The 26,891-nt window shown below is 38.3% G+C and overlaps 1 protein-coding gene across 1 annotated transcript in view; it reads right to left on the minus strand.

Moving 5' to 3' along the window:
- myo10l3 (myosin X, like 3) overlaps positions 1-26,891 on the minus strand; it is a 209,304-nt gene that overhangs the window by 48,255 nt on the left and 134,158 nt on the right. The window contains exons 19-21 of the mRNA XM_061971515.2: positions 17,984-18,064; positions 12,353-12,477; positions 12,160-12,274 (exon numbers count right to left, since the gene is read on the minus strand). Of these exons, the coding sequence (XP_061827499.1) occupies positions 12,160-12,274; positions 12,353-12,477; positions 17,984-18,064 (321 nt within the window). The remainder of the gene's footprint in view (positions 1-12,159; positions 12,275-12,352; positions 12,478-17,983; positions 18,065-26,891) is intronic.

Consider the following 26,891-nt stretch of genomic DNA (forward strand, 5'->3'; position numbering starts at 1 on the left):
TATAAAAACAGTTACATTGAAACTAGTAATTAATGAAAATTAGTAAAATTAACTGTTAAAGGTTAGTACTATTAGTGGACCAGCAGCACGCACAATCATGTGTGCTTACGGACTGTATCCCTTGCAGACTATATTGATATATATTGATCAGTGATGCCTCACCTGCCATCATAGAAAGAAAAAAAACGTAAAAAGATTGTTTTTTTATTAAATTGTTATATGTATCCAGTGATTATACTATAAAGTTATTTTCCATTTAACTTCACCCGTTTTAGATTATTTTTATTTAAAATCGCTGAATTTTCACATTTGCCGTTCAAATACTGAGAAGAGACGGTGCGGTGAACAGCAGCCAGTTGAGGCACGTCACTCAGTTGTGCCTCAACATGGATTGCGGACTCGGCTAACTGCTGGTCTGCTGTGCAGTGAGACCGTATTGCTATATGAATTATATTATACATTTTCATAGTTTAGTTAGCTGAGGTATATAATGTACAGTGTATTTTGTCAACAACTGTATGTGTAACGTATTTCTTGTGCTGAGCGATCATAAAACGGCTGCAAAAGACGCACTGGCTGAGGCTCGCCTCCTGCACCCCCGCCGTAGAATGCACGGCAACCCCTGACGGGAGTGTAATATCAACTAAAGCCCACACTTAAACTTTCCACGTGCAAGATTGAATCTATTTAAAAAAGTTATTTCATAAGATGCCAAAAAGTGCAAAAACAATAATGTTCGTGTTGGAGGAGTTGTGAATGACTGCAGGGCCACAACAACATAATTCACAACTCCTCCAACACGAACATTATTGTTTTTGCACTTTTTGGCTTCTTATTAAATAACTTTTGTAACCTATTTTTATGGGCTTTCCTCTTTGTGATGTTAAGTTCCTGTTATGCGCTGTTATACAGTATATGCCTTGAGCTCCTATTTTGAAGGCGCTAAGAGCGGAAGTGATGGCACGTTGGAGTGGAGCGGAAGTTTTTGAAAGAAGGTAAATAAAGTGGTCCTCGTGTAAACTGGAGCCTCTGTGTTTGTTATTTTGTAGTTTCATATAGTATAGGCGACATTTATAAACCCTCGGTTACACTTTTTTAAATAGATTCAATCTTGCACGTGGAAAGTTTAAGTGAGGGCTTTAGTTGATAATCCATTGATAATCTTATTGACTTATTTTATAAGTAAAGGTAAGACCATAATAACGTTTTTTTTAATTAAATGTGCTTTTTTGTGTGCTACAGTTTGTATGTGTAAAGTTAAAGTTAAGTTAAAGTACCAATGATTGTCACACACACACTAGGTGTAATGAAATTTGTCCTCTGCATTTGACCCATCCCCTTGATCACCCCCTGGGAGGTGAGGGGAGCAGTGGGCAGCAGCGGCGCCGCGCCCGGGAATAATTTTTGGTGATTTAATAACCCCCAATTCCAACCCTTGATGCTGAGTGCTAAGCAGGGAGGAATGCTGGTATGAGCTTTTAAACATAACCCGTTAACTGCTGCCAATCAAATGGTGGATAAGATACTCTTTAGGGTTCATATGTTTGTAAATCTGACTGTGATGAAGTCAGTGCCTCACCAGCCATCAACCTCACCGCACGTCACTGATATTGATATATAATGTAGGAACCAGAATATTAATAACAGAAAGAAACAACCCTTTTGTGTGAATGAGTATGAATGAGTATAAATGGAGGAGGGAGTTTTTTTGGGTTGGTGCACTAATTGTAAGTGTATCTTGTGTTTTTTATGTTGATTTAATAAAAAAACAAAAACAAAAAAAAAACGATACCGATAATTTCCGATATTACATTTTAACGCATTAGAGATGTCCGATAATATCGGCCTGCCGATATTATCGGACATCTCTAATATTCACCATTAATTAGTTACTCATTAACATGCAAATTAGTAACATATTGACTCTTTATTAGTCATTATTAATAGAGATGTCCGATAATATCGGACTGCCAATATTATCGGCCAATAAATGCTTTAAAATGTAATATCGGAAATGATCGGTATCGGTTTAAAAATTATCGGTATCGGTTTAAAAATTATCGGTATCGGTTTCAAAAAGTAAAATTTATGACTTTTTAATACGCCCCTGTGTACACGGATGTAGGGAGAAGTACAGAGCGCCAATAAACCTTAAAGGCACTGCCTTTGCGTGCCGGCCCAGTCACATAATATCTACGGCTTTTCACACACACAAGTGAATGCCATTCATACTTGGTCAACAGCCATGCAGGTCACACTGAGGGTGGCCGTATAAATAACTTTAACACTGCTACAAATATGCGCCACACTGTGAACCCACACCAAACAAGAATGACAAACACATTTCGGGAGAACATCCACATCGTAACACAACACAAACACAACAGAACAAATACCCAGAACCCCTTGCAGCACTAACTCTTCCGGGACACTACAATATACACCCCCCGCTACCCCCTACCCCCCTCTTCCAACTCAACCCCGCCCACCTCAACCTCCTCATGCTCTCTCAGGGAGAGCATGTCCCAAATTCCAAGCTGCTGTTTTGAGGCATGTTAAAAAAAAAAAAGCACTTTGTGACTTCAACAATAAATATGGCAGTGCCATGTTGGCATTTTTTTCCATAACTTGAGTTGATTTATTTTGGAGGTAGCGGGAGTGTATAATGTAGCATGGAAGAGTTAGGGCTGCAAGGTGTTCTGGGTATTTGTTCTGTTGTTTTTATGTGACTGGGCTGGCACGCTGTTTGTACAGGTTGTAGAGTGTGCTAACCGCAGTGCCATCACAGCACGCCCTTAGTATTGTTGTTGGGGTAAAAACCGGCAGACATTAGAGAGAATGGTTGCCCTGAAATTCAGGAGTTTCCCGGAAAAATTGGGAGGGTTGGCAAGTATGACGCTGTCAAGCACCATTCATATAAAACTTGCGGGCCGCACTCACATTAAATTTTCATATTAAGGTGCGGGCCGCAAAATAACGTCTCGCGGACCGCAATTGGCCCGCGGGCCGCGTGTCTGGGACCCCTGCCGTACATGGTGTAAAAAACATGTGTGGACAAAAACAGCACGTTACCATTAATGCTGCATACACACAAAAAAGTGTATTCTCCGAAGGGCTTACAAAAAAGCACAAAATTCCAGCACCAAAGCTGCATTTTGGACATCACACTTTTTACCTGTTTTCATACATTTGGGTTAAGTTTATGGGAGGGTTCTGCATGAAAAGTGCTTTTTTGTAATTGCACTTTGGGAGCTACGATTTGTTGAAGTTAAGAATTAATTCTTTTTTTGTCTTAAATTATCCTATATTTTGGAAAATGAACTATAAAACATCATAGTTCCCTTTATTATGTGTCATGAATGCATGATATAAAAAAACCCAAATTGATTAGTTTATTATGTTAACAAATATGTTAAATCAGCCCCAGTGAATGAATGTGAGTGTGAATGTTGTCTGTCTATCTATGTTGGCCCTGCAATGAGGCGGCGACTTGTCCAGGGTGTACACTGCCTTCCGCCCGTGTGCAGCTGGGATAGGCTCCAGCAACCCCCTGCCACCTCATAAGGGACAAGCGGTAGAAAATGGACAGATGGATGGACACTTCAAATATTGAGGGACCTCGGATATGTGAAATTGCTGAAATAAAAGTGTAATACTGAGATCGGTAGGTTGTGAGTTCAAACCCCGGCCGAGTCCTACCAAAGACTATATAAATGGGACCCATTACCTCCCTGCTTGGCACTCAGCATCACGGGTTGGAATTGGGGGTTAAATCACCAAAAATGATTCCTGGGCGCGGCCACCGCTGCTGCTCACTGCTCCCCTCACCTCCCAGGGGGTGATCAAGGGTGATGAGTCAAATGCGGAGAATAATTTCGCCACACCTAGTGAGTGTGTGTGTTGCAATCATGGGTACTTTAACTTAACTTTAACTTTTAAGTTTATAAAGGCGTAGTGTAATGCTCAGGACCGGTTTATTTGTCTATAAAGATCAAGAAAGCATCCGAGGGAGTTTTGAAGTTGTCGCTTGTGTTTGTATCCCAGATGTCACAGCTGCCCGCTTGTGTGTGCACGAGGAGGTAGAGGAAGCTCCCACTCCGTCCACATCCTTCCCTCGTCTGTGCACGAATGGCTCGCCAACACAGAAAACCCGCCGCACACACCTAATCCATGCGACGTCAAGCCCCTAATTCAGCGCGCACACTTCCTCCGCAACACAATCAGCAAGCATATAATTACACCTAGATTGTTCCTCCAAAAGGAAACGCGGCTCGCTCTGTCTCTCTTGGTCTTCTTCCCACAAGCATCACATTTCCCTCAAAACATGACCATGTGCTTACCAAACTACGGGCCAAATACAGTATGAAGCGGTGTGGTCATCAGTCAAAAGTCCAACTAGGGATAGGTTTTTAAAATTGTTTTCCAATGAGACATGATAACTCCAAAAAAGGGCATACCATGTGCTTAACATATAGAGGCATGTGTACATTAGCGGTTTAGCAGTCATATATTCATTAAGAAACTGCATGTGGTTGACATCAAACACACCATATGTTGAACTGTGTGTCACCCAGATGCGTTCTATCCAAAAATATAAGTTCTCGTACATGTACGAGGTGGTGCTCTCGAGAATCAAACCTGCTATTGAAAGGTTAATCATTCGTTGAGAAAGTTGGAAGAAGATAGTTAATGATTGAAACAAAGAGAAACTAGTGCAGAAAAAAGGTGTTACCTGAAGGCCTCATTGCCTCCAAACCTAGCTAGTTTAATCATTATTTGGGCAACGCCCCCTCCTGCAACAATGCCTCTGGATGACTTACTGTAAGCCAGGGCTCCCCAAACTTTTTGACCGGGGGCCCGCATTGGGTTAAAAAAATTTGCCCAGGGGCTGTAAATGTGTATATGCAGTCGTGGTCAAAAGTTTACATACACTTGTAAAGAACATAATGTCATGGCTGTCTTGAGTTTCCAATCATTTCTACAACTCAAATGTTTTCTTGTGATAGAGTGATTGGAGCACATACTTGTTGGTCACAAAAAACATTCATGAAGTTTGGTTCTTTTATGAATTTATTATGGGTCTACTGAAAATGTGAGCAAATCTGCTGGGTCAAAAGTATACATACAGCAATGTTAATATTTGCTTACATGTCCCTTGGCAAGTTTCACTGCAATAAGGTGCTTTTGGTAGCCATCCACAAGCTTCTGGTTGGATTTTTGACCACTCCTCTTGACAAAATTGGAGCAGTTCAGCTAAATGTGTTGTTTTTCTGACATGGACTTGTTTCTTCAGCATTGTCCACATGTTTAAGTCAGGACTTTGGGAAGGCCATTCTAAAACCTTAATTCTAGCCTGATTTAGCCATTCCTTTACCACTTTTGACGTGTGTTTGGGGCCATTGTCCTGTTGAAACACCCGACTGCGCCCAAGACCCAACCTCCGGGCTGATGATTTTAGGTCGTCCTGAAGAATTTGGAGGTAATCCTCCTTTTTCATTGTCCCATGTAATGCACCAGTTCCATTGGCAGCAAAACAGGCCCAGAGCATAATACTACCACCACCATGCTTGACGGTAGGTCTGGTGTTCTTGGGATTCTCCTCCAAACACATTGCTGGGTATTGTGGCCAAACAGCTCAATTTTTGTTTCAAATGTAGCTGAACTGCACCAATTTTGTCAAGAGGAGTGGTCAAAAATTCAACCAGAAGCTTGTGGATGGCTACCAAAAGCGCCTTATTGCAGTGAAACTTGCCAAGGGACATGTAACCAAATATCAACATTGCTGTATGTATACTTTTGACCCAGCAGATTTGCTCACATTTTCAGTAGACCCATAATACATTTATAAAAGAACCAAACTTCATGAATGTTTTTTGTGACCAACAAGTATGTGCTCCAATCACTCTATCACAAAAAAATAAGAGTTGTAGAAATTATTGGAAACTCAAGATAGCCATGACATTATGTTCTTCACAAGTGTATGTAAACTTTTGACCAAGACTGTGTGTGTGTGTGTATATATATATATATATATATATATATATATATATATATATATATATATAAACTAAACTGCCTTTTTCTAACTTTGAACAAAGAAAGTCATATGTCCACTGATGTTTAAAATACTCTACACTCTGAGTCTATTTTACGTTTCCCCAACGATTTCACAATTTTTTCTCCTCGTGCACTAATTGACTGAAAGAGCGCACACTTGCCGCGCTCTCGCCCGACTTTGCGGTGCGAGCGTGATGACGTCACGTTATCAATGGGAACATTTATTTTTAGACAATATGGTCTGCTTGAAAAAATATATATATATTAGAAAATATATATATATTTTTTTACACATTAACAAGCGCTAGAAAATGGATTCTTGGATGGGCAAAAAAGAACAGCTTAATTTTTTTTATTTTTTTTAAAAACTGTAGAAAATGGACTGATGGATGGGCGAAAAAGGACAGATTAAAAAAAAATTATAAAAAATATTTTATTTTATTTTATTTTTTACCCAGTAACAAGCGGTAAAAAATGGAGTGACGGATGGGCGAAAAAGGACAGATTACATTTTTTTTTATAAAAAATATTTTATTTTATTTTTTACCCAATAACAAGTGGTAGAAAATGGATTGATGGATGGGTGAAGAAGGACAGATTAAAAAAATAATCATTTAAAAAAAGCGGTAGAAAATGGATTGATGGATGGGCGAAAAAGGACCGATTAAAAAAATAATAACAATAACAATAATTATTATAATTTTTTTTATAAAATGGATTGATGGATGGGCAAAAAAGGACAGATTAAAAAATATATATATTAAAAAATATATATATAAATATTTTTTTACACATTAACAAGCGGTAAAAAATTGATTCATGGATGGGCAAAAAAGGACAGCTTAAAATGTTTTGTTTGTTTTAAAAACGGTAGAAAATGGATTGATGGATGGGCGAAAAAGGACAGATTAAAAACAAAATTATAGAAAATATTTTTATTTTATTTTATTTTTTATGCAGTAACAAGCGGTAGAAAATGAATTGATGGATGGGCAAAAAAAGGACAGATTAAATTTTTTTTTATAGAAAATATTTTTGTTTTATTTTATTTTTGATGCAGTAACAAGCGGTAGAAAATGGATTGAGTTTGGGCGAAAAGAGACGGCTTAAAAAACAATTACATTTTTTTAATTTTTAATTTTTAATTTTTTACCCAGTAACAGCGGTAGAAAATGGATTGATGGATGGGTGAAAAAGGACAGATTAAAAAAATAATCATTTAAATACAGCGGTAGAAAATGGATCGATGGATGGGCGAAAAAGGACAGATTAAAAAATATATATATTATAATAATAATTATCATTATAATAGATAACATTTTTTTTTACAAAAAGCAGAAAAAAAAATAGTTATATATATATATTTTTACTTGGTACTACCTGTGGGCCGGATTTTGGACGCTGGTGGGCCATATCTGGCCCGCGGACCGCAGTTTGGGGACCCCTGCTGTACGCAAACCTAACGCTGGGCCGCAGTAAACTGTAACTGTCCGCCATGAAAACACTGTGGTTGTCAACAAGGGAGCAGCACATCTGACCACTTCTTTCCAGTAAATTCTTTGGGACCTGAGTCACACCAAGGGGCGTCCAAACCGTGACACGCATTAACAGCCTGGGAATTGTTTAAAAAAAACCCATGTGTGGAAAATAACCTGACATTTCTCCAGAACTTGATCTTCGTCACATAAGTGCTATATTTTGCCACAGAAAACAATATATATTTTTTACCAAGGAAACATTATATCCTCTTGACCACCAGCATCCTCTACAGCAAACATTTGTGTTTTGCATAACAGGGCCACAATGTGTGTGACTGTGACAAAAGAACATGACAAAAACAAATGCCCACTGAAAAGGACGCTGGTTCTCAGGAGGACATTTTGCCACAGAAAACACCATATTTTGTGTGTGGCCATATATAATTCCTTATTTTGCTAGAGAAGCACTTATTTGTTCACAAAAAAAGCTATATTTTGACACTGAATGCACTACTTAGTAACACCTCACGTTCCAAACTCAAATGGTTCTGTGACGAAGCTCTTAACTTGAAACATTTGTAACTCAAATAAACATCACCCTTTGACATACATTTAAATACATTTAATCAGTGCTTGCTATAGATTTCCGATCATATCGGCCTTTTTTTAAATTTTTTTATTAAATCAACATAAAAAATACGAGATACACTTACAATTAGTGCACCAACCCAAAAAACCTTCCTCCCCCATTTACACTCATTTACACAAAAGGGTTGTTTCTTTCTGTTATTAATATTCTGGTTCCTACATTATATATCAATATATATCAATACAGTCTGCAAGGGATACAGTCCGTAAGCACACATGATTGTGCGTACTGCTGGTCCACTAATAGTACTAACCTTTAACAGTTAATTTGACTAATTTTCATTAATTACTAGTTTCTATGTAACTGTTTTTATATTGTTTTACTTTCTTTTTTATTCAAGAAAATGTTTTTAATTTATTTATCTTATTTTATTTTGTAATTTTTTTTAAAAAGTACCTTATCTTCACCATACCTGGTTGTCCAAATTAGGCATAATAATGTGTTAATTCCACGACTGTATATATCAATTGATATCGGTATCGGTAATTAAAGAGTTGGACAATATCGGAATATCGGATATCGGCAAAAAGCCATTATCGGACATCCCGAGTGCTTGCCCCTCCAAAAACAGCACAATTTTAACATGTTACATGCCTTTTTAAACGAAATATTGGAATGAAATTATGATTAATGTAATGTAAAGTACACTCAAAGTTTTATTAGTAGATTGCACAGTACAGTACATATTCCGTACAATTGACCACTAAATGGTAACACCCGAATAAGTTTTTCCAACTTGTTTAAGTCGGGGTCCACGTTAATCAATTCATGGTAGGATGCGGTCGTTGGGGTCCATAAAACACCGATTGCGTTCTTCCCAAAATCGCGTTATATAGAAATTCTTATTTTTCTAGTCGTGGACATCACTGAGTTGATATTTGGTTATTCTTATTTAGTTATTTTTTTAATTCCTTCTTTTTGGAGACTTTCAAAAATATTTACTGTGTAAGTGTTACAATTTGTCTGCGAAGGTTGTGTCTCCCAAGATGCAAAGGACGGTAGGACGCAGCTTGCAGGTCAGAATGCCTGTTTGATTCCAGTACGAGGCACAAAAACATACAGGGTTGTATGTTACCCGCGGCTCTTTAGCCATTTTTCAAAAATGGAAAAAGATGGTGGAAAAATACATTTGTTGTTTTAATAATGTTTCTGTAGGAGGACAGACATAACACAAACCTTCCTAATTGTTAGAAAGTCCACTGTTTAAAATGTTTGTGTTTATGCTTTACTGATGAGAGCCAGCGCCGTTTTGTCCTACTAATTTTGGCGGTCCTTGAACTTGGTTTACATATACAACTTTCTCAGTCGCTCCCACAGAAAGACGCGTTTTATGCCACTCCTTCTTTGTCTCATTTTGTCCACCAAACGTTTTATACTGTGCGTGAATGCACAAAGGTGAGCTTTGTTGATTAATGACTTGCGTGGAGTGCTAATTATCCATGCTAACATGCTATTTAGGCTAGCTTTGTGTACATATTGCATCATTATGCCTCGTTTGTAAGTATATTTGAGCTCATTTAATATCCTTTACTTATGTCTTTTGTGTATTTAATTTATATTTGTATGTCTCATGACAGATTATCTGTATGTAATATTGGCTGCATTTCTGATTGTGTGCCATGTTGTTCCAGACCACAGCAAACATTACCCATCTTGTAAAGATTGTAATAAATCCATTAGAAGAAGACAGCCTGTCCTTTCCTTTAACTTGGGCACACACATCTATACCTTTGGCAGTTTTAAGCCATTCATTTCCAGGAGTTATCTAACCTTTTGAGACACTTACTTAATGTGTTGCCTTCATTATAACACTTACATACAGCTTTTAACTTTTTGCGGCTCCAGACAGATTTGTTTTTGGTATTTTTAGTACAATATGGCTCTTTTAACATGTTGGGTTGCCAACCCCTGGGCTAGGGTGAAGCTAACTGGAACTCAAAAGGTCCCCAACAGCGAACAACAACACATTTTAAAGTGCAGCAATAAAGACATGTAACTGTCGCGTAGAGTAAAACAACGCAGGACATGACCGGGAGGGACTGGTCATGACAGTTACGTTTTAAAAAACTTGATAATTTGGTGAAAAACAACGCGATTGACTTGGGTGGAAAAAAAACGAGCATTATATCAAACTTTGAGAGGTACTTAATAATAATTTACAGCCTTTATCATCGAGAGCAGCCTTCTACGGTATCACCTTCTGGCTCCTTCTCCGTCAAACACACCATCAGCAGCTTTCCATATTTTCATTGACAAATGTTTGTCATATTTATATTTTTTTAACATCCTTGGCTGTTGTTGTCGATCAACTTGATCTCATTTTGTTTCAGCAGTGTGAAGTCGAGCAGTGATACACTTAAACTGCTTTGCCCAGTCACAAAACTACATGTTCTATCAGGTTATATATATATATATATATATATATATATATATATACATATATATATATATATATATATATATATATATATATATATATATATATATATATACATATATATATATATATATATATATATATATATATATATATATATATATATATATATATATATATATACACACATATATATATAATTTTTTCTCCAGAAGGTCTTATCTTTCCATCCATCCATTTTCTACCGCTTATTCCCTTCGGGGTTGCGGGGGGCGCTGGAGCCTATCTTAGCTACAATCGGGCGGAAGGCGGGGTACACCCTGGACAAGTCGCCACCTCATCGCAGGGCGGTCTTATCTTTGCCCATGTGAAAAATCTAGCTGTTTGGCCACAATACCCAGCAATATGTTTGGTGGAGAAAAGGTGAGGCCTTTAATTCCAGGAACACCATTCCCACCGTCAAGCATGGTGGTGGTAGAATTATGTTCTGGGCTTTTTTTGCTGCCAATGGAACTGGTGCTTTACAGAGAGTAAATGGGACAATGAAAAAGGAGGATTACCTCCGAATTCTTCAGGACAACTTAAAATCATCAGCCTGGAGGTTGGGTCTTGGGCGCAGTTGTGTGTTCCAACTGGACAATGACCCCAAACACATGACTAAAGTGGTAAAGGAATGGCTAAATTAGGCTAGAATTAAGGTTTTAGAATGGCCTTCCGAAAGTCCTGACTTAAACGTGTGGACAATGCTGAAGAAAACCAACAAATTTTGCTGAACTGCAACAATTTTATCTAGAGGAGTGGTCAAAAATTCAACCGGAAGCTTGCCAGAAGCTTGTGGATGGCTACCAAAAGTGCCTTATTGCAGTGAAACTTGCCAAGGGACATGTAAGCAAATATTAACATTGCTGTATGTATACTTTTGACCCAGCAGATTTGCTCACATTTTCAGTAGACCCATAATAAATTCATAAAAGAACCAAACTTCATGAATGTTTTTTGTGACCAACAAGTATGTGCTCCAATCACTCTATCACACAAAAATAAGAGTTGTAGAAATGATTGGAAACTCAAGACAGCCATGACATTATGTTCTTTACAAGTGTATGTAAACTTTTGACCATGACTGTATATATCATTTTTCTCAGCACTCACCTTCACACTTACTTTCTTCCTTATCATAGTTGGAGAAACAAAGTTATGTCCATCTCGAGCTATAAGCTAATGCTAACAATTAAGACCAGATATTTTGGGCGAATCTTACGAGGTTCACTTCGACATTTGCCATGCCAGCTAAAGGCGGAGATGCTTATAACTCCAATTTTAAAGCATAACAATTAGTCCAGAGACAGCTTTTATTTCAAAACACTCTTAAGTTGGGGTACTCTTAAGTTGTATTTTGCAACAGAAATTATTATAGTATTTAAACATATTTTCAAAATGTTTTAAGGTTTCAATACAGAAAATTGATACGTGGAAAATAATTCTACAGACATATGTTGAGGAAAGATGTTCAAAAGATGATTTGGGGTAGGAATCAGGAGACATCGCCAAGTACTGGCATGGCATGCATATGACATCATTCTCAATGTGTGCTTTACCTTTGTCTTTCCTAGTTGCCAATCTTTCTTTGTGTTGTCAACATGTGCCAGAAGCTCCGAACAACTCTGCTTCTCATCTTCTGTGTGGACTTTATTCATCAGGATCATCTTGTATCTGCGTAGAGGCAACAAGCAGACTTGACACAATTTGATTGCATGCGGTAACTTGAGACTCACAAGATTAGATGCACACCTGTTGAAGAAATCCTGAAAGGTGCGGCGAACTGGGAATCCAGCTTTGCGGATCTTAACGGTCTCCAACATTCCGGAGTATCTCAGCTGGTTCAAGACCACATTTGGATCAAACTGGTTGGCTTTCTATGGAAAGCAATGGAAGAAAACAGCGTGATGTAATGACTACATTAACAGGGTTAGTGCAGAGTAGACAGGGTTCGTACGGGTGCTTAAAAACCTTGAAAATGCTTGGATTTTAATGTTGTGTTTTCAAGGTTTGAAAAATGTTGGGTGAAGTGCTTGTAAATGCTTGGAAATGTTCATCATATTTCTCGACAGTCTGACTCAATAGGCTAATTATAAAATGGAAAAAAATAAAATATGTTTCCTTAAAAATGAAAGCTACACGCTTGATCTGTTGGCTTTGCACGAGCCCTTACATTAGGTTGTTGTCATGCCAGAGCCGTATATAGGGCTCTGTGTTGCCCCCAAGAGGACAGTGGTGCATCGGTCCATCATGCCGGGAGGTTGTCGTTTTAATGAACATTGGATGGAAAATGACAAATACAAACTTTGGATAAAACGTGGACCAAATCCACGTGTAGCCTGCTGCAAATTATGCAAAAAGGAAATTCATTTGCACTTTTTGGACTTGTTTGCACTGTATAGGTCATATGTAATTTGTAACCTTTTGCACAACAAAGAGCTGAGTAAATGTGAATGATTTTGAGTTTTTATACAACATGGTTCGATTTATTTTTTACTCCATTATTTTGGTTGTCTGACTACCTCAGTTAAAGCAAACAAGTCACATTTTCTTCGTTTTGGTTAATTGCATTAAAATGGTTACATTATTGGACTTGTTTGTACTGCGAAGGTCACATAATGTATAATTTGTAACCTTTTTCACAACTTAGAGCTGAGTTAATATGAATTATTGTGTATTTTTTTACACAACATGGTTGTATGCATTTCTTGCTCTATTATTTTCATTGTCTACTTAACTTGTCTGGCTACACCTCAGTGAAAGCAAAAAAAGTTGACTTTTGTCTTTTTGTTCATTTGTTGTCCTAACCACAGTTATAAGGCAAGATATGCTTAAAGGGGAACATTATCACCAGACCTATGTAAGCGTCAATATATACCTTGATGTTGCAGAAAAAAGACCATATATTTTTTGAACCGATTTCCGAACTCTAAATGGGTGAATTTTGGCGAAATAAACGCCTTTCTAATATTCGCTCTCGGAGTGATGACGTCACAATGTGACGTCGCATCGGGAAGCAATCCGCCATTTTCTCAAACACTGAGTCAAATCAGCTCTGTTATTTTCCGTTTTTTCGACTGTTTTCCGTACCTTGGAGACATCATGCCTCGTCGGTGTGTTGTCGGAGGGTGTAACAACACGAACAGGGACGGATTCAAGTTGCACCAGTGGCCCAAAGATGCGAAAGTGGCAAGAAATTGGACGTTTGTTCCGCACACTTTACCGACGAAAGCTATGCTACGACAGAGATGGCAAGAATGTGTGGATATCCTGCGACACTCAAAGCAGATGCATTTCCAACGATAAATTCAAAGAAATCTGCCGCCAGACCCCCATTGAATCTGCCGGAGTGTGTGAGCAATTCAGGGACAAAGGACCTCGGTAGCACGGCAAGCAATGGCGGCAGTTTGTTCCCGCAGACGAGCGAGCTAAACCCCCTGGATGTCTTGGCTCACACCGTCCCGAAGATGATCAAGAGAAGAATATCGACCCTAGCTTCCCTGGCCTGCTGACATGAGGGTATGTCTCCAGAATATATTAATTGATGAAAACTGGGATGTCTGCACTCTCAAAGTGCATGTTGTTGCCAAATGTATTTCATATGCTGTAAACCTAGTTCATAGTTGTTAGTTTCCTTTAATGTCAAACAAACACATACCAATCTTTGGTTAGAAGGCGATCGCCGAATTCGTCCTCGCTTTCTCCCGTGTCGCTGGCTGTCATGTCGTTTTCGTCGGTTTCGCTTGCATACGGTTCAAACCGATATGGCTCAATAGCTTCAGTTTCTTCTTCAATTTCGTTTTCGCTACCTGCCTCCACACTACAACCATCCGTTTCAATACATTCGTAATCTGTTGAATCGCTTAAGCCGCTGAAATCCGAGTCTGAATCCGAGCTAATGTCGCTATAGCTTGCTGTTCTTTCCGCCATGTTTGTTTGTGTTGGCTTCACTCTGTGACGTCACAGGAAAATGGACGGGTGGTTAAAATCAGGCGCTTTGAAGCTTTTTTTTAGGGATATTGCGTGATGGGTAAAATTTTGAAAAAAACTTCGAAAAATATAATAAGCCACTGGGAACTGATTTTTAATGGTTTTAACAATTCTGAAATTGTGATAATGTTCCCCTTTAATGAAAGGTGACTGAGGTGTTGTGAAACAAACACAATATTTTCCTTTAATTTATTATCCTTATATCAATGTGGAACAGTTTTGTTAATAAATGAGTGAAATTGAAATTTTGAGGGTGCGTGTATTCATATCACATTATGCAGTTTAGAAGCACAAATACGATCTGTTCCGTGCTGTTCCATGTCATTGAGTGCTGTAAGTAAGAAAAAGAACAAGAAATGTGGAAAAACAACACAAATGGAGACACATTTGCAAACACCAATGACATTGAATAGTCTACAGAAACACTGCTTCATTTTCTATGCCCCATTCAGTTAATAACTTCTGGTTCAATGTTAGGCTTAGGTTTTAGCAGATTTTCCCTATTTTTCCTACAGACAGCATTTGGTGACCTCAAAGAACAAGGCTATGGATTGATTCACACTGGTTTTCGCCTTTTGAAGGGTACTGGAAAAACTGGAAAATTGATCTTGAAAGTACTTAAACAGTGCTTGAATTTGGCCTTGGAAAAGGTGTAAAAAACCTGAGTAGAGAAATATGAACTGTGTTATGCAAGATTGTGCACTTTATGCCTTGGTCTACAATGGTGCATATCAGTGAGGTGGATCAATGATGCCAGCCGCCTTAGACTTCCACGCAAAGGCCATTGTCACCCAGAGAGTACTCGGTGACAGATAAGCCTCCAAAGAGAACCAGGGCATTCCGCGAAGGTGTCAATCTAATTACGTGCAAATGTTACAATGCAGGGAGGCCCCTTCAATGCTTGCATGTGTTCATATTCATAATCAAACACACGCACAAAGGCCAGCGCCTCCTCTGAGCTCTGAACTCTGCTCTTTAGCAGGGGGGGATTTAGGATGCTGAAAGAGGCACTGGCATGAAAACAAACTGAGCCTCCCAGTGACGAAGGATGAATATAAACTGTGCGTGTGTGTTAGAATGCATGTAATCATATCAGAAGATTGTAATCTGTGGGCTAAACACAAGCATGTCTTGTTCCATCGAGAGGCAAGGGAGCAGAGACGTTGTGTTTCCACGCTATTAGGTGAGCGGCATTTATGTGTTTTATATTTAATACAGAAAAGTTGCTTGTTACTTGCCCAAACTGGTCAAATTCTACTGAAAGGGTTTTCAAAATTCAAGGCGGGCCTGTCCAGAGAGACGCCAAAAGACTTCAAAGGAGTTGACTAAAATAAAAACATATTTTAAAAAACCTGTCCAGCTAACTTAAATCATGCCAAAGGAAAAAATGAATTGATGTTTCAGTGAGCAGAAAATCTAAGAAAATATGCTCAAGAAAATCATATTTTCAGGGAGTAGGGCAGGATCAACTGTGTCAGCCTGAGAGGAGTCTCACTGTGCCAAGCTATGCAAACCATTACCACTATCTTTGGGCAGTTTCGCCCATTCTTCTTTGCAGCACCTCTCAAGCTCCATTAGGTTGGATGGGACGCATTGGTTTTCTTCCAGGATGTTTCTGTACAATGCTGCATTCATCTTTCCCTCTATCCTGACTAGTCTCCCAGTTCCTGCCGCTGAAAAACATCCCCACAGCATGATGCTGCCACCACCATGCTTCACTGTAGGGATAGTGTTGGCCTGGTGATGAGCGGCGCCTGGTTTCCTCCAAACATAATGCCTGGCATTCACGCCAAAGAGTTCAATCTTTGTCTCATCAGACCAGAAAATGTTGTTTCTCATGGTCAACACCGTATGAAACAAATAGTCAACAACAGGAGGAGATATTGTCCTCAGGAACCTACCACATAGCGAAGGACATACACTATTTGATTTCCTATTATGCAGCTCATTTTTATTTGACAGTTATTGAAATATCTTGTGTGACATCATGCACAAAAGTGCACTTTATTTCTTTTAAACTATTGTAGTGGCGTTCTGTACAAAAAGTGCACTTTAATTTAGTGTCGTTTTGATATGTCATCTTAGCGACATCATGCACAAAAGTGCACTAATAGCTTGTTTTAAAATGTCTCTGACAATCTTGCACTTTCTGTTTTGGAAATGACATGAATGTTTGTGCCACTGCTTAATAACTGTTTAATAAATACACTTTTGGTCAATTGACTTAGTTGTGATTTCCCTCTCTGAATGAAAGTTTAAAATGAGCATATATTAATGCAGTATGAAGAAGAATGTTTTAATGTAGACACATAGAATCATCATACTGCTGTGATTATATGCATCAAGTGTTCAATCAAGGCTAAGGCAACATATGGAGATATATATCGTGTATCGTGACATGGCCTAAAAATATTGAGATATTAATAAAAGGCCATATCGCCCAGCCCTACATTAAACCGGTCCGCGGTGCAAAAAAGGTCGGGAACCCCTGCACTATGCAATGACTTCCCTATACACCCTGATTGTGGAATTATTGCATTGTTTTCAATTATTGTGGAAAACCCTGATGGTTTGAAAGATTCGAATAATAAGGCACCGTGACAGTGAACGCCAGCAAAGTCAAGAATAATGTTTTATTTTGAATGTATTTGTCTTGGAAGAATGCAGAATGAATCGGTCTGGCATAGCTATCGTCCCCCAGTGTGTAAACGTAGGAAGAAAAGTTTTTTCAAAATCCAATTGTAAATGTCAAAAAGCAGTAGGGGATTCATGTGGTTTGTCATATAAAAAGGCCACTTGGCAATTGCATGAGAAATTGGGGAAGTTCGTAGCGGACCATCCCTAAAAAAACTGGCAGCTCACTCTCTCTCCCACACACAATAAAGACTTTGCTTGAGCCAATAATCAGACAACTGGATAACCGTCCTGGTTTAAACGTTTTTATAGCCATGTGGCCGGGGGGGCGGGGGGGAGGGAGGATGAATAAATAAACCGCCTGCTCACTCTGCTGCGGCCGCTGTGGTTTTATTTTGGCATTCCACTGATGCATCCAGATCAGCGAAGCCGCTACAGCTGGAGTGACCTTTGACCTTCCCCTGTAAAAGGGCTAGAGCGGTTGGAATGTTCTGGTACGCAGCCCAGGAGTACAAAGGAGTCTTTGCATCGAGCCAGGGGGAATGGCGCGTGTTTATTAGTGTTGAAAATGTGCACCAAAAGCAAATAACAATTTTTTTTTTATGCTGTAGTACGCGTATTTAGTGGTAAGGAGTACTGTTAGACTGTAAAATGACTTTTTGGACCATTAACACTAAGCATTTTGAACAATGAATAGTCGACGAAGATTGGAAAGAGTTCTTGGGACATTTTTTGCCAAATGGAATTAGTGGGACTTACCTTAGCCATGTTTGGTTTGATGCAGCGGACAAAGAAGGGGTTGGAGGCACTTAGCGTGGCCATCAGGGAATGAAGAGATTCCTACAAAAACATAGCACATTAGCTCATTTCGTTTATGTACACTATTGCTATAAGCACACTCATTTGTGAAAATTGGGCCGTTTTTCTAAGTATTATTTGTATCTGACACCTCACATGAGTATGACTGCCTGATGCTACATTCCAAAAGCCTGGGAAATAATACACTCCCAACTGGGAAAAAAAACATCACACAAAGTCCCACCATTAAGGACTACGCTAGAAAGTAGTTTTGCATGGATATGGAATTCATTCTGAACGACTTTGCAACTATGAGAAAACAAACACACAGCAACAACTGAAATCTAAGTAAGATTAAATATCTCAAATAAGGGTGATATTTGCTTATTTTCTGTGTAATAAGATAATTCTTCTCACTAAGCAGATTTTATGTTAGTGTTTTACTAGTTTTAAGTGTTATAGTCCTAAATTATCTCAGAAAAATATTACAGCCTGTTGCTGAGATTTGATGACCTATATTGAGTAAAACATGCTTGAAACTAGAATATCAACTGTTGCAAAGCTGTGTCATCAACACTCACGAGTATAAAACTGCTTTTTCAAAGTAATAATTTCTTATTTCAAGCATGAACAAAAAAATCATGACTTTGACACAATTGTGTCTCATAATTTAAAACAGATGACAGCCAAATGGACTTTGCGGTTTTATTTTCAATGAAACAAGAGAAAATACGTACTCTTATAGTAGTACAGTTGGCACAGTACAGGAAACGGACAGTTAATACTTAAACATTTAACATGTGACATTTCAAACTATTTTGAACAGAAATAGTTCATGCACATTCAGGTAAATTATTCAAAATTACAATAAAAGAAATTGGCTGGGGGCCGGGCTGTATATATATATTCCTCGCGCACTAATTGACTAAAAGAGCACGCACTTGGCGCGATGATGTCATGTTATCGATGGAAAAATGCATTTTTAGACAATATGATTTACCTGACCGGCTAGGAGACCCCGAGAGTAACAAGCGGTTGCATTGTTGCCTTTCCATTAAGAAAAATAAACTAGTTTTTAGTGTAAGTTTGCTGGTTTCAAGAAATGTAATGCCGGGCGCATATCATTATGTCAAGATAATGGCACTAGCATTTACTTAATTTAAGAACATTTTTCAACATATTTTTTCCATCAAGAAAAGTGCACTTGTTATTAGTGAGAATATACGTATTTTAAGGTATTTTTGGGTTCATTGAGGTTAGCTAATTTGACTTGTTTTGGAAAGTCTTGACAAGCCAAATTTTCTTGTTCTATTGGCAGATCATTTTCCTTAGTTCAAGTAAAACACCCCTAATTTTTGTTTTTGTTTTTCTTGTTTTTGAACACTGACTTTTTGCAGTGCAATGTCATAATTTCACCAAAATGTAGCTTTTTGGTAAACTACTGAGTCTCAAATAATGCTGACCGAGCTGTTTGCTCTTTCCCGCTATTACCGCATTAGTCGTGTAACTGCTTTGTTGTGCAATATATTCATAGATAAATGTCTATGTGGTCCATTTCCAAATTGTTAAGTTGTTAAATATAATTAGTTTTCAAATGTCAGAAAGAACAGCCTGTCTCTAATTTATTGAATAAAAAAAAAAAAAAAAAAGGAAATCATCACACTGAAGCAGGATGAGTTTAACACCAGCCAAGAATATTAAAATAGTATCCAAACGGAATAACATTTATTCATGAAATAATGGGAAGGCGGCTGATGGTGTGTGTCAAGTTCTTTAGGACTTTTGTTCGTCTGTGACTGAAAAGGCTGAGAAGATGGGAGAGGACGCTTTATCAACCCAACTCCAGTAGATTTTGTTGGGTTTATTTTACACCACATTCATTACAGGAGCTTTTTAAGATAGCTTGATAGCACTTAACCAAAAAGGGATATAAATAAACACTACTAGCAGAAACCATTCAATGCTTGGTAATAATGTGTTTTTTGTGTGTTTGTATGATGGATGCATGCGGTGCAAAACTATGGAACAAACTGGACTTACAACACAAGCAATGCCAAACTATTAATGGATTTAAACTATTATACAAACATTGGGTCTGGCTCAAATATAGAGATGAGGGTCTTTAATTTGACCTGCTGTTGTCTCTGTCTCAAAACATTAACATGTGCTCAATGTTTCCTTACCATTATTGCTACGCTATGTTGTCTATTACCATTGTTGGTATGTTGTCTATTACCATTGTTGCTATGTTGTCTATTACCATTGTTGGTATGTTGTCTATTACCATTGTTGCTATGTTGTCTATTACCATTGTTGGTATGTTGTCTATTACCATTGTTGCTATGTTGTCTATTACCATTGTTGGTATGTTGTCTATTACCATTGTTGCTATGTTGTCTATTACCATTGTTGGTATGTTGTCTATTACCATTGTTGGTATGTTGTCTATTACCATTGTTGGTATGTTGTCTATTACCATTGTTGGTATGTTCATTCTTCCTACATTGTTGATACAAATTATTGTTACAGTGTAATAATTATCGTTACTTGTGGTAATGCCACCATGATACAACATTTGTATTATAATCCTCAAACAAAGTAACAATGTATTAATCACTGAATTGAGAACTGGGGGTGGGATTAAATAAGTTATGTTCTTCCCACTCTCTTTCAGGCAAAACTGGACCATCATGCTTACATACTGTACATTACCTTTTGCATTATATTAATTTATATTATTACGTGTTGTCTACCTTGTACTTTTTTTTTATGTCATTGCCTGAAATAAATGAATAAATGAACAATCAATATATATATATAAGACTGTAATTACACACAACCGTATCTTAGGACCAACAGTAGTAATTACATACTCTCTCCGAACTTCTCTTACTAAAATTCCGTTCCTGTAGTTCTGTCCATTGCATTCGCATCAAATGACTTTAACGCCACCTACTGTGTTGGAGTGGGAACCCGAGTTGCCTACTTTCTCCCTCCCTCACTTCACTAAACATTTTTGGTTGCAGCTGAGTACCCCTTTGAGAGTAAACTCCTGCTGTCCACGTCTTGTTCTACTCTCTGTACTGTATTTCCCACAATGAATGATTGCATGTTGCACTGATTCTATCGCATTGCAGCTATCACATAATCCTGTTGGGTGTTTGTTTATGAGGCGCAATGTCTTTATTCAGTCTGGTATGTCCTAATTTAATACATGATATGCTCCCTCTTACATTTCTTCCCACTCCTACTGTGTTCTGTATTGCATATAAGTGACTTGCCACACTTTCAAACGATTTCCTTTAATTAATGATTTTACCTCTGCCTTACTGAGAGGTACCTCTATGTGCTGCTTTAGCATTAGTGTCTGCTTTGCCAGCTGATCTGCCAATTCATTGCCCTAAATGCCTGTATACACCCATAGGAACCTTGGGCTGGTGTTCATCTTCTCAAGACTGAACAATACTTCATTTATTTCATTAACTATATCTTGTCTGCTTTGCGACCTAAACTATTGAATAGAAATTAATGCTGATCTTAAGTCAGAGCATACCAACACCTTTTTTAGCTGGGACTCTTCTACCCACAGTAGTGCTGCTGTGAATGCCAATAGCTCGACTGTAAACACTTTCAAATGGCTCATTGTTCTTTCTTTAACTGCGATCCTTGGTACTACAAAAAGCAAAGCCTGTACTTTCTGTGATTGGATCTTTCGATCCGTCCGTAAATATTGTAGTAAACAAACTGTATTCAGTATTGAAACGGTCTTCAACCATCACTGCCACACTTCGACTCAGACTTTTTATTGCGGCCATATGTTTACCAAAACCGCTAGAACAACCACGGAGGAGTAACTGTTAAAAGGTCTTGATTAAGAAAACTGCATTTGTGTTAAACGCATATGCCTTCTGCTATTCTCCTGCTCCTCCATGCAAAACATTTATATTTGGCTGTTTCACTCTCCCAGCATGGTAATATTGTTCTTTTTGTTGGATTCTGCATTTCAGAGTGACCTCTGAGACTCACACAGTCAATTGCTTATTTCTCAACTGCAATGGCATCTCTACCTGTAGTGCAGAAAGGGGAGTTGTCCTGTAAGCTCCACAACACAGTCTCAGTGCTGATAAATAACATTTGGATAAAGTTTGATTTGTCGGGTAATCGCCCTCATTATAACTGTATAAAACATTTTCTTTGGCTATAGGCCTAATGTGCTTAACACACACTGTCCTTACCAGGAAATGATGGTGATGCTTGTAATGTTGCTCTTGTCATTTCATCTAACGTTACCAGAACATCAATTATGTTTCCTATATCTCCTCTACTATCCAGACCACCTGGGTAAGCTGCTTTTGTTTCCTCCCGACCACGTTTACCCCTTTCAGTCAAATTTTCGGAACCGTGTATTCTCACTCATGCTTTCGCTATCATTTCCGCCTTTTCCTTGTGAGATACTGTTACAGGTTGTATTCCGTCACAAGACTTTTGAATGAAAGTAAACGACATGGTGGGCCACCAAACCAAAAATGGCTACTGTGCAGCAAACAGAGTGCGAACTATCTGAGTACGCAAGGGACCTAGATCTTATCATTAAAAAGCAGATACGAGCAAAAAATCTAACTATGCAATGGAATCTATTCTGATACGTTATCAAAAAAAGATTTGTCGGTCGCGTTCCCAGACATGTCAAAATATCAGGTGCTCCTATACTTGCCAACCCTCCCGAATTTTACGGGAGACTCCCGAAATTCAGCGCCTCTCCCGAAAACCTCCCGGGATAAATATTCTCCCGAAAATCTCCCGATTTTCAGCCGGAGCTGGAGGCCACGCCCCCTCCAGCTCCATGCGACCTGAGTGAGGACAGCCTTTTTTCATGACGGGAGGACAATAGGGTGACAAGAACTAAATCATCCAGACTACAGATACATTGTATTATTATGTTTATGTTTGTTTGTAAATATATATATTAATTAAAAAATATATATATTTTTTTTTTTACTATGTTTTGCTAAAAACATCAAAATTAATTATATTTTTATTTGTATTTTTTCTGACTCCTTATTACACTCAGCCATAGAATTATACATTAAAATAAACATATTTGAAATAATTAATTTTAAATGATCATAATAATTCATTTAAAATGACCATATTTAATTATTAAAATAATTGCTTGTTTATCAACAACTTTAACATTTTATTCATTACATTTTGAAGCTCTCAGAAGCCAAGTTATGTTATATTTATGCAAGTTTGAAGTATCAATTATCTAAACACAGTTTTGTTTGCATATTTTCAGGATGTATATATATATATATATATATATATATATATATATATATATATATATATGAAATACTTGACTTGGTGAATTCTAGCTGTCAATATACTCCTCCCCTCTTAACCACGCCCCCCCAACCACCCCCACCCCACACCTCCCGAAATTGGAGGTCTCAAGGTTGGCAAGTATGGGTGCTCCAGACATCGTTCTACACAACAAAACAGATGAAAACTTGGAAAAGCATGGAGGTCTGCAACTTCTTTGTGTGTGTGGCTGGGTCAAATAAATTGATATCAAGACTCTCCCAGATAAAGCATGCATCGTTTTTGTTTGTGTAAGGTTGCATTTCATGATTTAACTTTGCATCCGCCGTCATGTTTGTTGCCTTATTGTTGTTGCACGTTCTGTTACGAGTACGCATATTTTTTTAAATCATTTTTTAAAATATAACTATAGATCTCAATATTGTGTCTGTGTTAAAAGCTTCATTAATGTTTTTTCCCCTTTGGTAAAAGCTTAATTATTTTAGGTTTTACTCAGATTTGCTTCTCTCATTAAGAGACGCCAAATTGGTACTTTACAAAAAACTAGTAGCAAAAATGTGCTTTAAGAACTCTAAAACAAAATAAAAAACAAATAATATCAGTATAAATGTGACGATCTGTCACTTCATTTCTGTTTGTGCTTCTTTGTTTTGTATTTACTTCCCATCATGCTCTTATTTTGTTTCCATTTCCTGCTTGTCCCGTTGAGCGCTGTGTTTTTTTCCTCACCTGCTGTTGATTGGCGGCCGGTCCACACCTGTTGCCAAACAGCATGTTTCTATTTATGCCTGTCTCGAGCACTCCTAAGTGCTCGAAGATTGATTTATGTTTGGACCTGTTATGCACGACTGCTTCCCTTTCTGTTTGAGTAAATTTAAAACAAATTTTACCTGCTCTCCGTTCTCCTGGTTCCTGCATCTTGGGATCACTAAAACTGCAGCCATGCAAGTTCCCAACAATAATACTTAAATGGGAAATACTAAACAATACAAGTATATCAAACAAACATTTAATAAAGTGATCACTGCAAACTTGTGTATTTTGCAACTCGATCTGCTGCCTTGGACTGGAGAGCGTGCCACTTATCTCGTCGTTTTTCGTAAAACCTTGTACTCTTTTGCCCTTCTTGATCACCTCTTGTGGAACGCTGAAAAAACTTTTATCCTTTTCAAGACGGCCGTGACAACGAAGTTGCGGAGGATCCCAGAATGTTAACAGGAGTGCATTAAGGATGGGAAAGTGCATTAGACCAGAAGAGGATTACTTCGAAGGGGAAAGTTGTTGGATTTGAAATATATATATTGTGACCCAAGTTCTGGAACTTTTCTGACACACCATGTGTATACGTATACCGGTATATAGACATGGACACGTGATCCTGCAAATACAGGAAGTAGAACATTTTGGAATGTGTCTCAAGGGAATTGATTTGTGTTTTTATAATTGTGATTGAGGTCAGGATTCTGTACAGGTTTTTCCACACTAAACACATCCAAGCATGCCTTTATGACCTTGTATTGTGTATTGGGGCACAGTCATGCTGGAAGAGAAAAGGGGCCTTCCCCAAAACTTCCCACAAAATTGGAAGGATACAATTGTCCAAAAAGTCTTTGGAGTGATGGAGAAATAAGATTCCAATGACATATGGTTTAGTCTAACTCTTAAATGAGACATCAGTTGATTTAAGGGGAGTATATATAGGATCATAGGATGATTCAAATCTACAAACCCCAAAACCAGTGAAGTTGGCACGTTGTGTAATTCGTAAATAAAAACGGAATACAATGATTTGCAAATCATTTTCAACTTATATTCATTTGAATAGACTGCAAAGACAAGATATTTAATGTTCGAACTGAGAAACTAATTTTTTTTGCAAATAATCATTAACTTAGAATTTAATGGCAGCAACAAATTGCAAAAAAGTTGGCACAGGGGCATTTTTACCACTGTGTTACATGGCCTTTCCTTTTAACAACACTCAGTAAACGTTTGGGAACTGAGGAGACCAATTTTTGAAGCTTTTCAGGTGGAATTCTTTCCCATTCTTGCTTGATGTACAGCTTAAGTTGTTCAACAGTCCGGGGTCTCTGTTGTCGTATTTTACGCTTCACACATTTTCAATGGGAGACAGGTCTGGACTACAGGCAGGCCTGTCTAGTACCTGCACTCTTTTACTATGAAGCCACGCTGTTGTAACACGTGGCTTGGCATTGTCTTGCTGAAATAAGCAGGGGCGTCCATGATAACGTTGCTTGGATGGCAACATATGTTGCTCCAAAACCTGTATGTACCTTTCAGCATTAATGGTGCCTTCACAGATGTGTAAGTTACCCATGTCTTGGGCACTAATACACCTCCATAACCTCACAGATGCTGGCTTTTGAACTTTGCGCTGAGAACAATCCGCATGGTTCTTTTCCTCTTTGTTCCGGAGGACACAACGTCCACAATTTCCAAAAACAATTTGAAATGTGGACTCGTCAGACCACAGAACACTTTTCCACTTTGCATCAGTCTATCATAGATGAGCTCGGGCCCAGCGAAGCCGGCGGCGTTTCTGGGTGTTGTTGATAAATGGCTTTCGCTTTTAGTTTTAAGTTACTGACAGTAGTTTTCTGAAGTGTTCCTGAGCCCATGTGGTTGTATCCTTTACACACTTATGTTGGTATTTGATGCAGATGATCAAAGGTCACGGGCATCAAATGTTGGTTTTTGGCCTTCCAGTGATTTCTCCAGATTCTCTGAACCTTTTGATGATATGACGGACCATAGATGTTGAAATCCCTAAATTCCTTGCAGTAGCTCGTTGAGAAATGTTGTTCTTAAACTGTGCGACAATTTGCTCACGCATTTGTTCACAAAGTGGTGACCCTCGCCCCATCCTTGTTTGTGAATGACTGAGCATTTCATGGAAGCTGCTTTTATACCCAATCATGGCACCCACCTGTTCCTAATTAGCCTGTTCACCTGTGAGATGTTCCAAATAAGTGTTTGATGAGCATTCCTCAACTCTCTCAGTCTTTTTTGCCACTTGTGCCAGCATTTTTGAAACATGTTGAAGGCATCAAATTCGAAAAGAGCTAATATTTGCAAAAAATGTCTTTGCAGTGTATTCAATTGAATATAAGTTCTGTTTTTATTTACCATTTACACAACGTGCCAACTTCACTGGTTTTGGAGTTTGTACATTTAACACATATTTTACAGTATAGTTAAAGTTAAAGTACCACTGATTGTCACACACACACTAGGTGTGGCGAAATTACTCTCTGCATTTGACCCATCACCCTTGATCAACCCTCTGGGAGGTGAGGGGAGTAGTGGGCAGCAGCGGTGGCCACGCCCGGGAATCATTTTTGGTGATTTAACCCCCCAATTCCAACCCTTAATGCTGAGTGCCAAGCAGGGAGGTAATGGGTCCCATTTTTATAGTCTTTGGTATGACTCAGCCGGGGTTTGAACTCACAACCTACCGATCTCAGGGCGGAGACTCTAACCACTAGGCCACTGAGTAGGTTGTATTGTGTTGTATTGGAGATGC

The sequence above is a fragment of the Nerophis lumbriciformis genome, linkage group LG13 (genome assembly GCF_033978685.3).
Source record: "Nerophis lumbriciformis linkage group LG13, RoL_Nlum_v2.1, whole genome shotgun sequence".
Lineage (NCBI taxonomy): Eukaryota > Metazoa > Chordata > Actinopteri > Syngnathiformes > Syngnathidae > Nerophis > Nerophis lumbriciformis.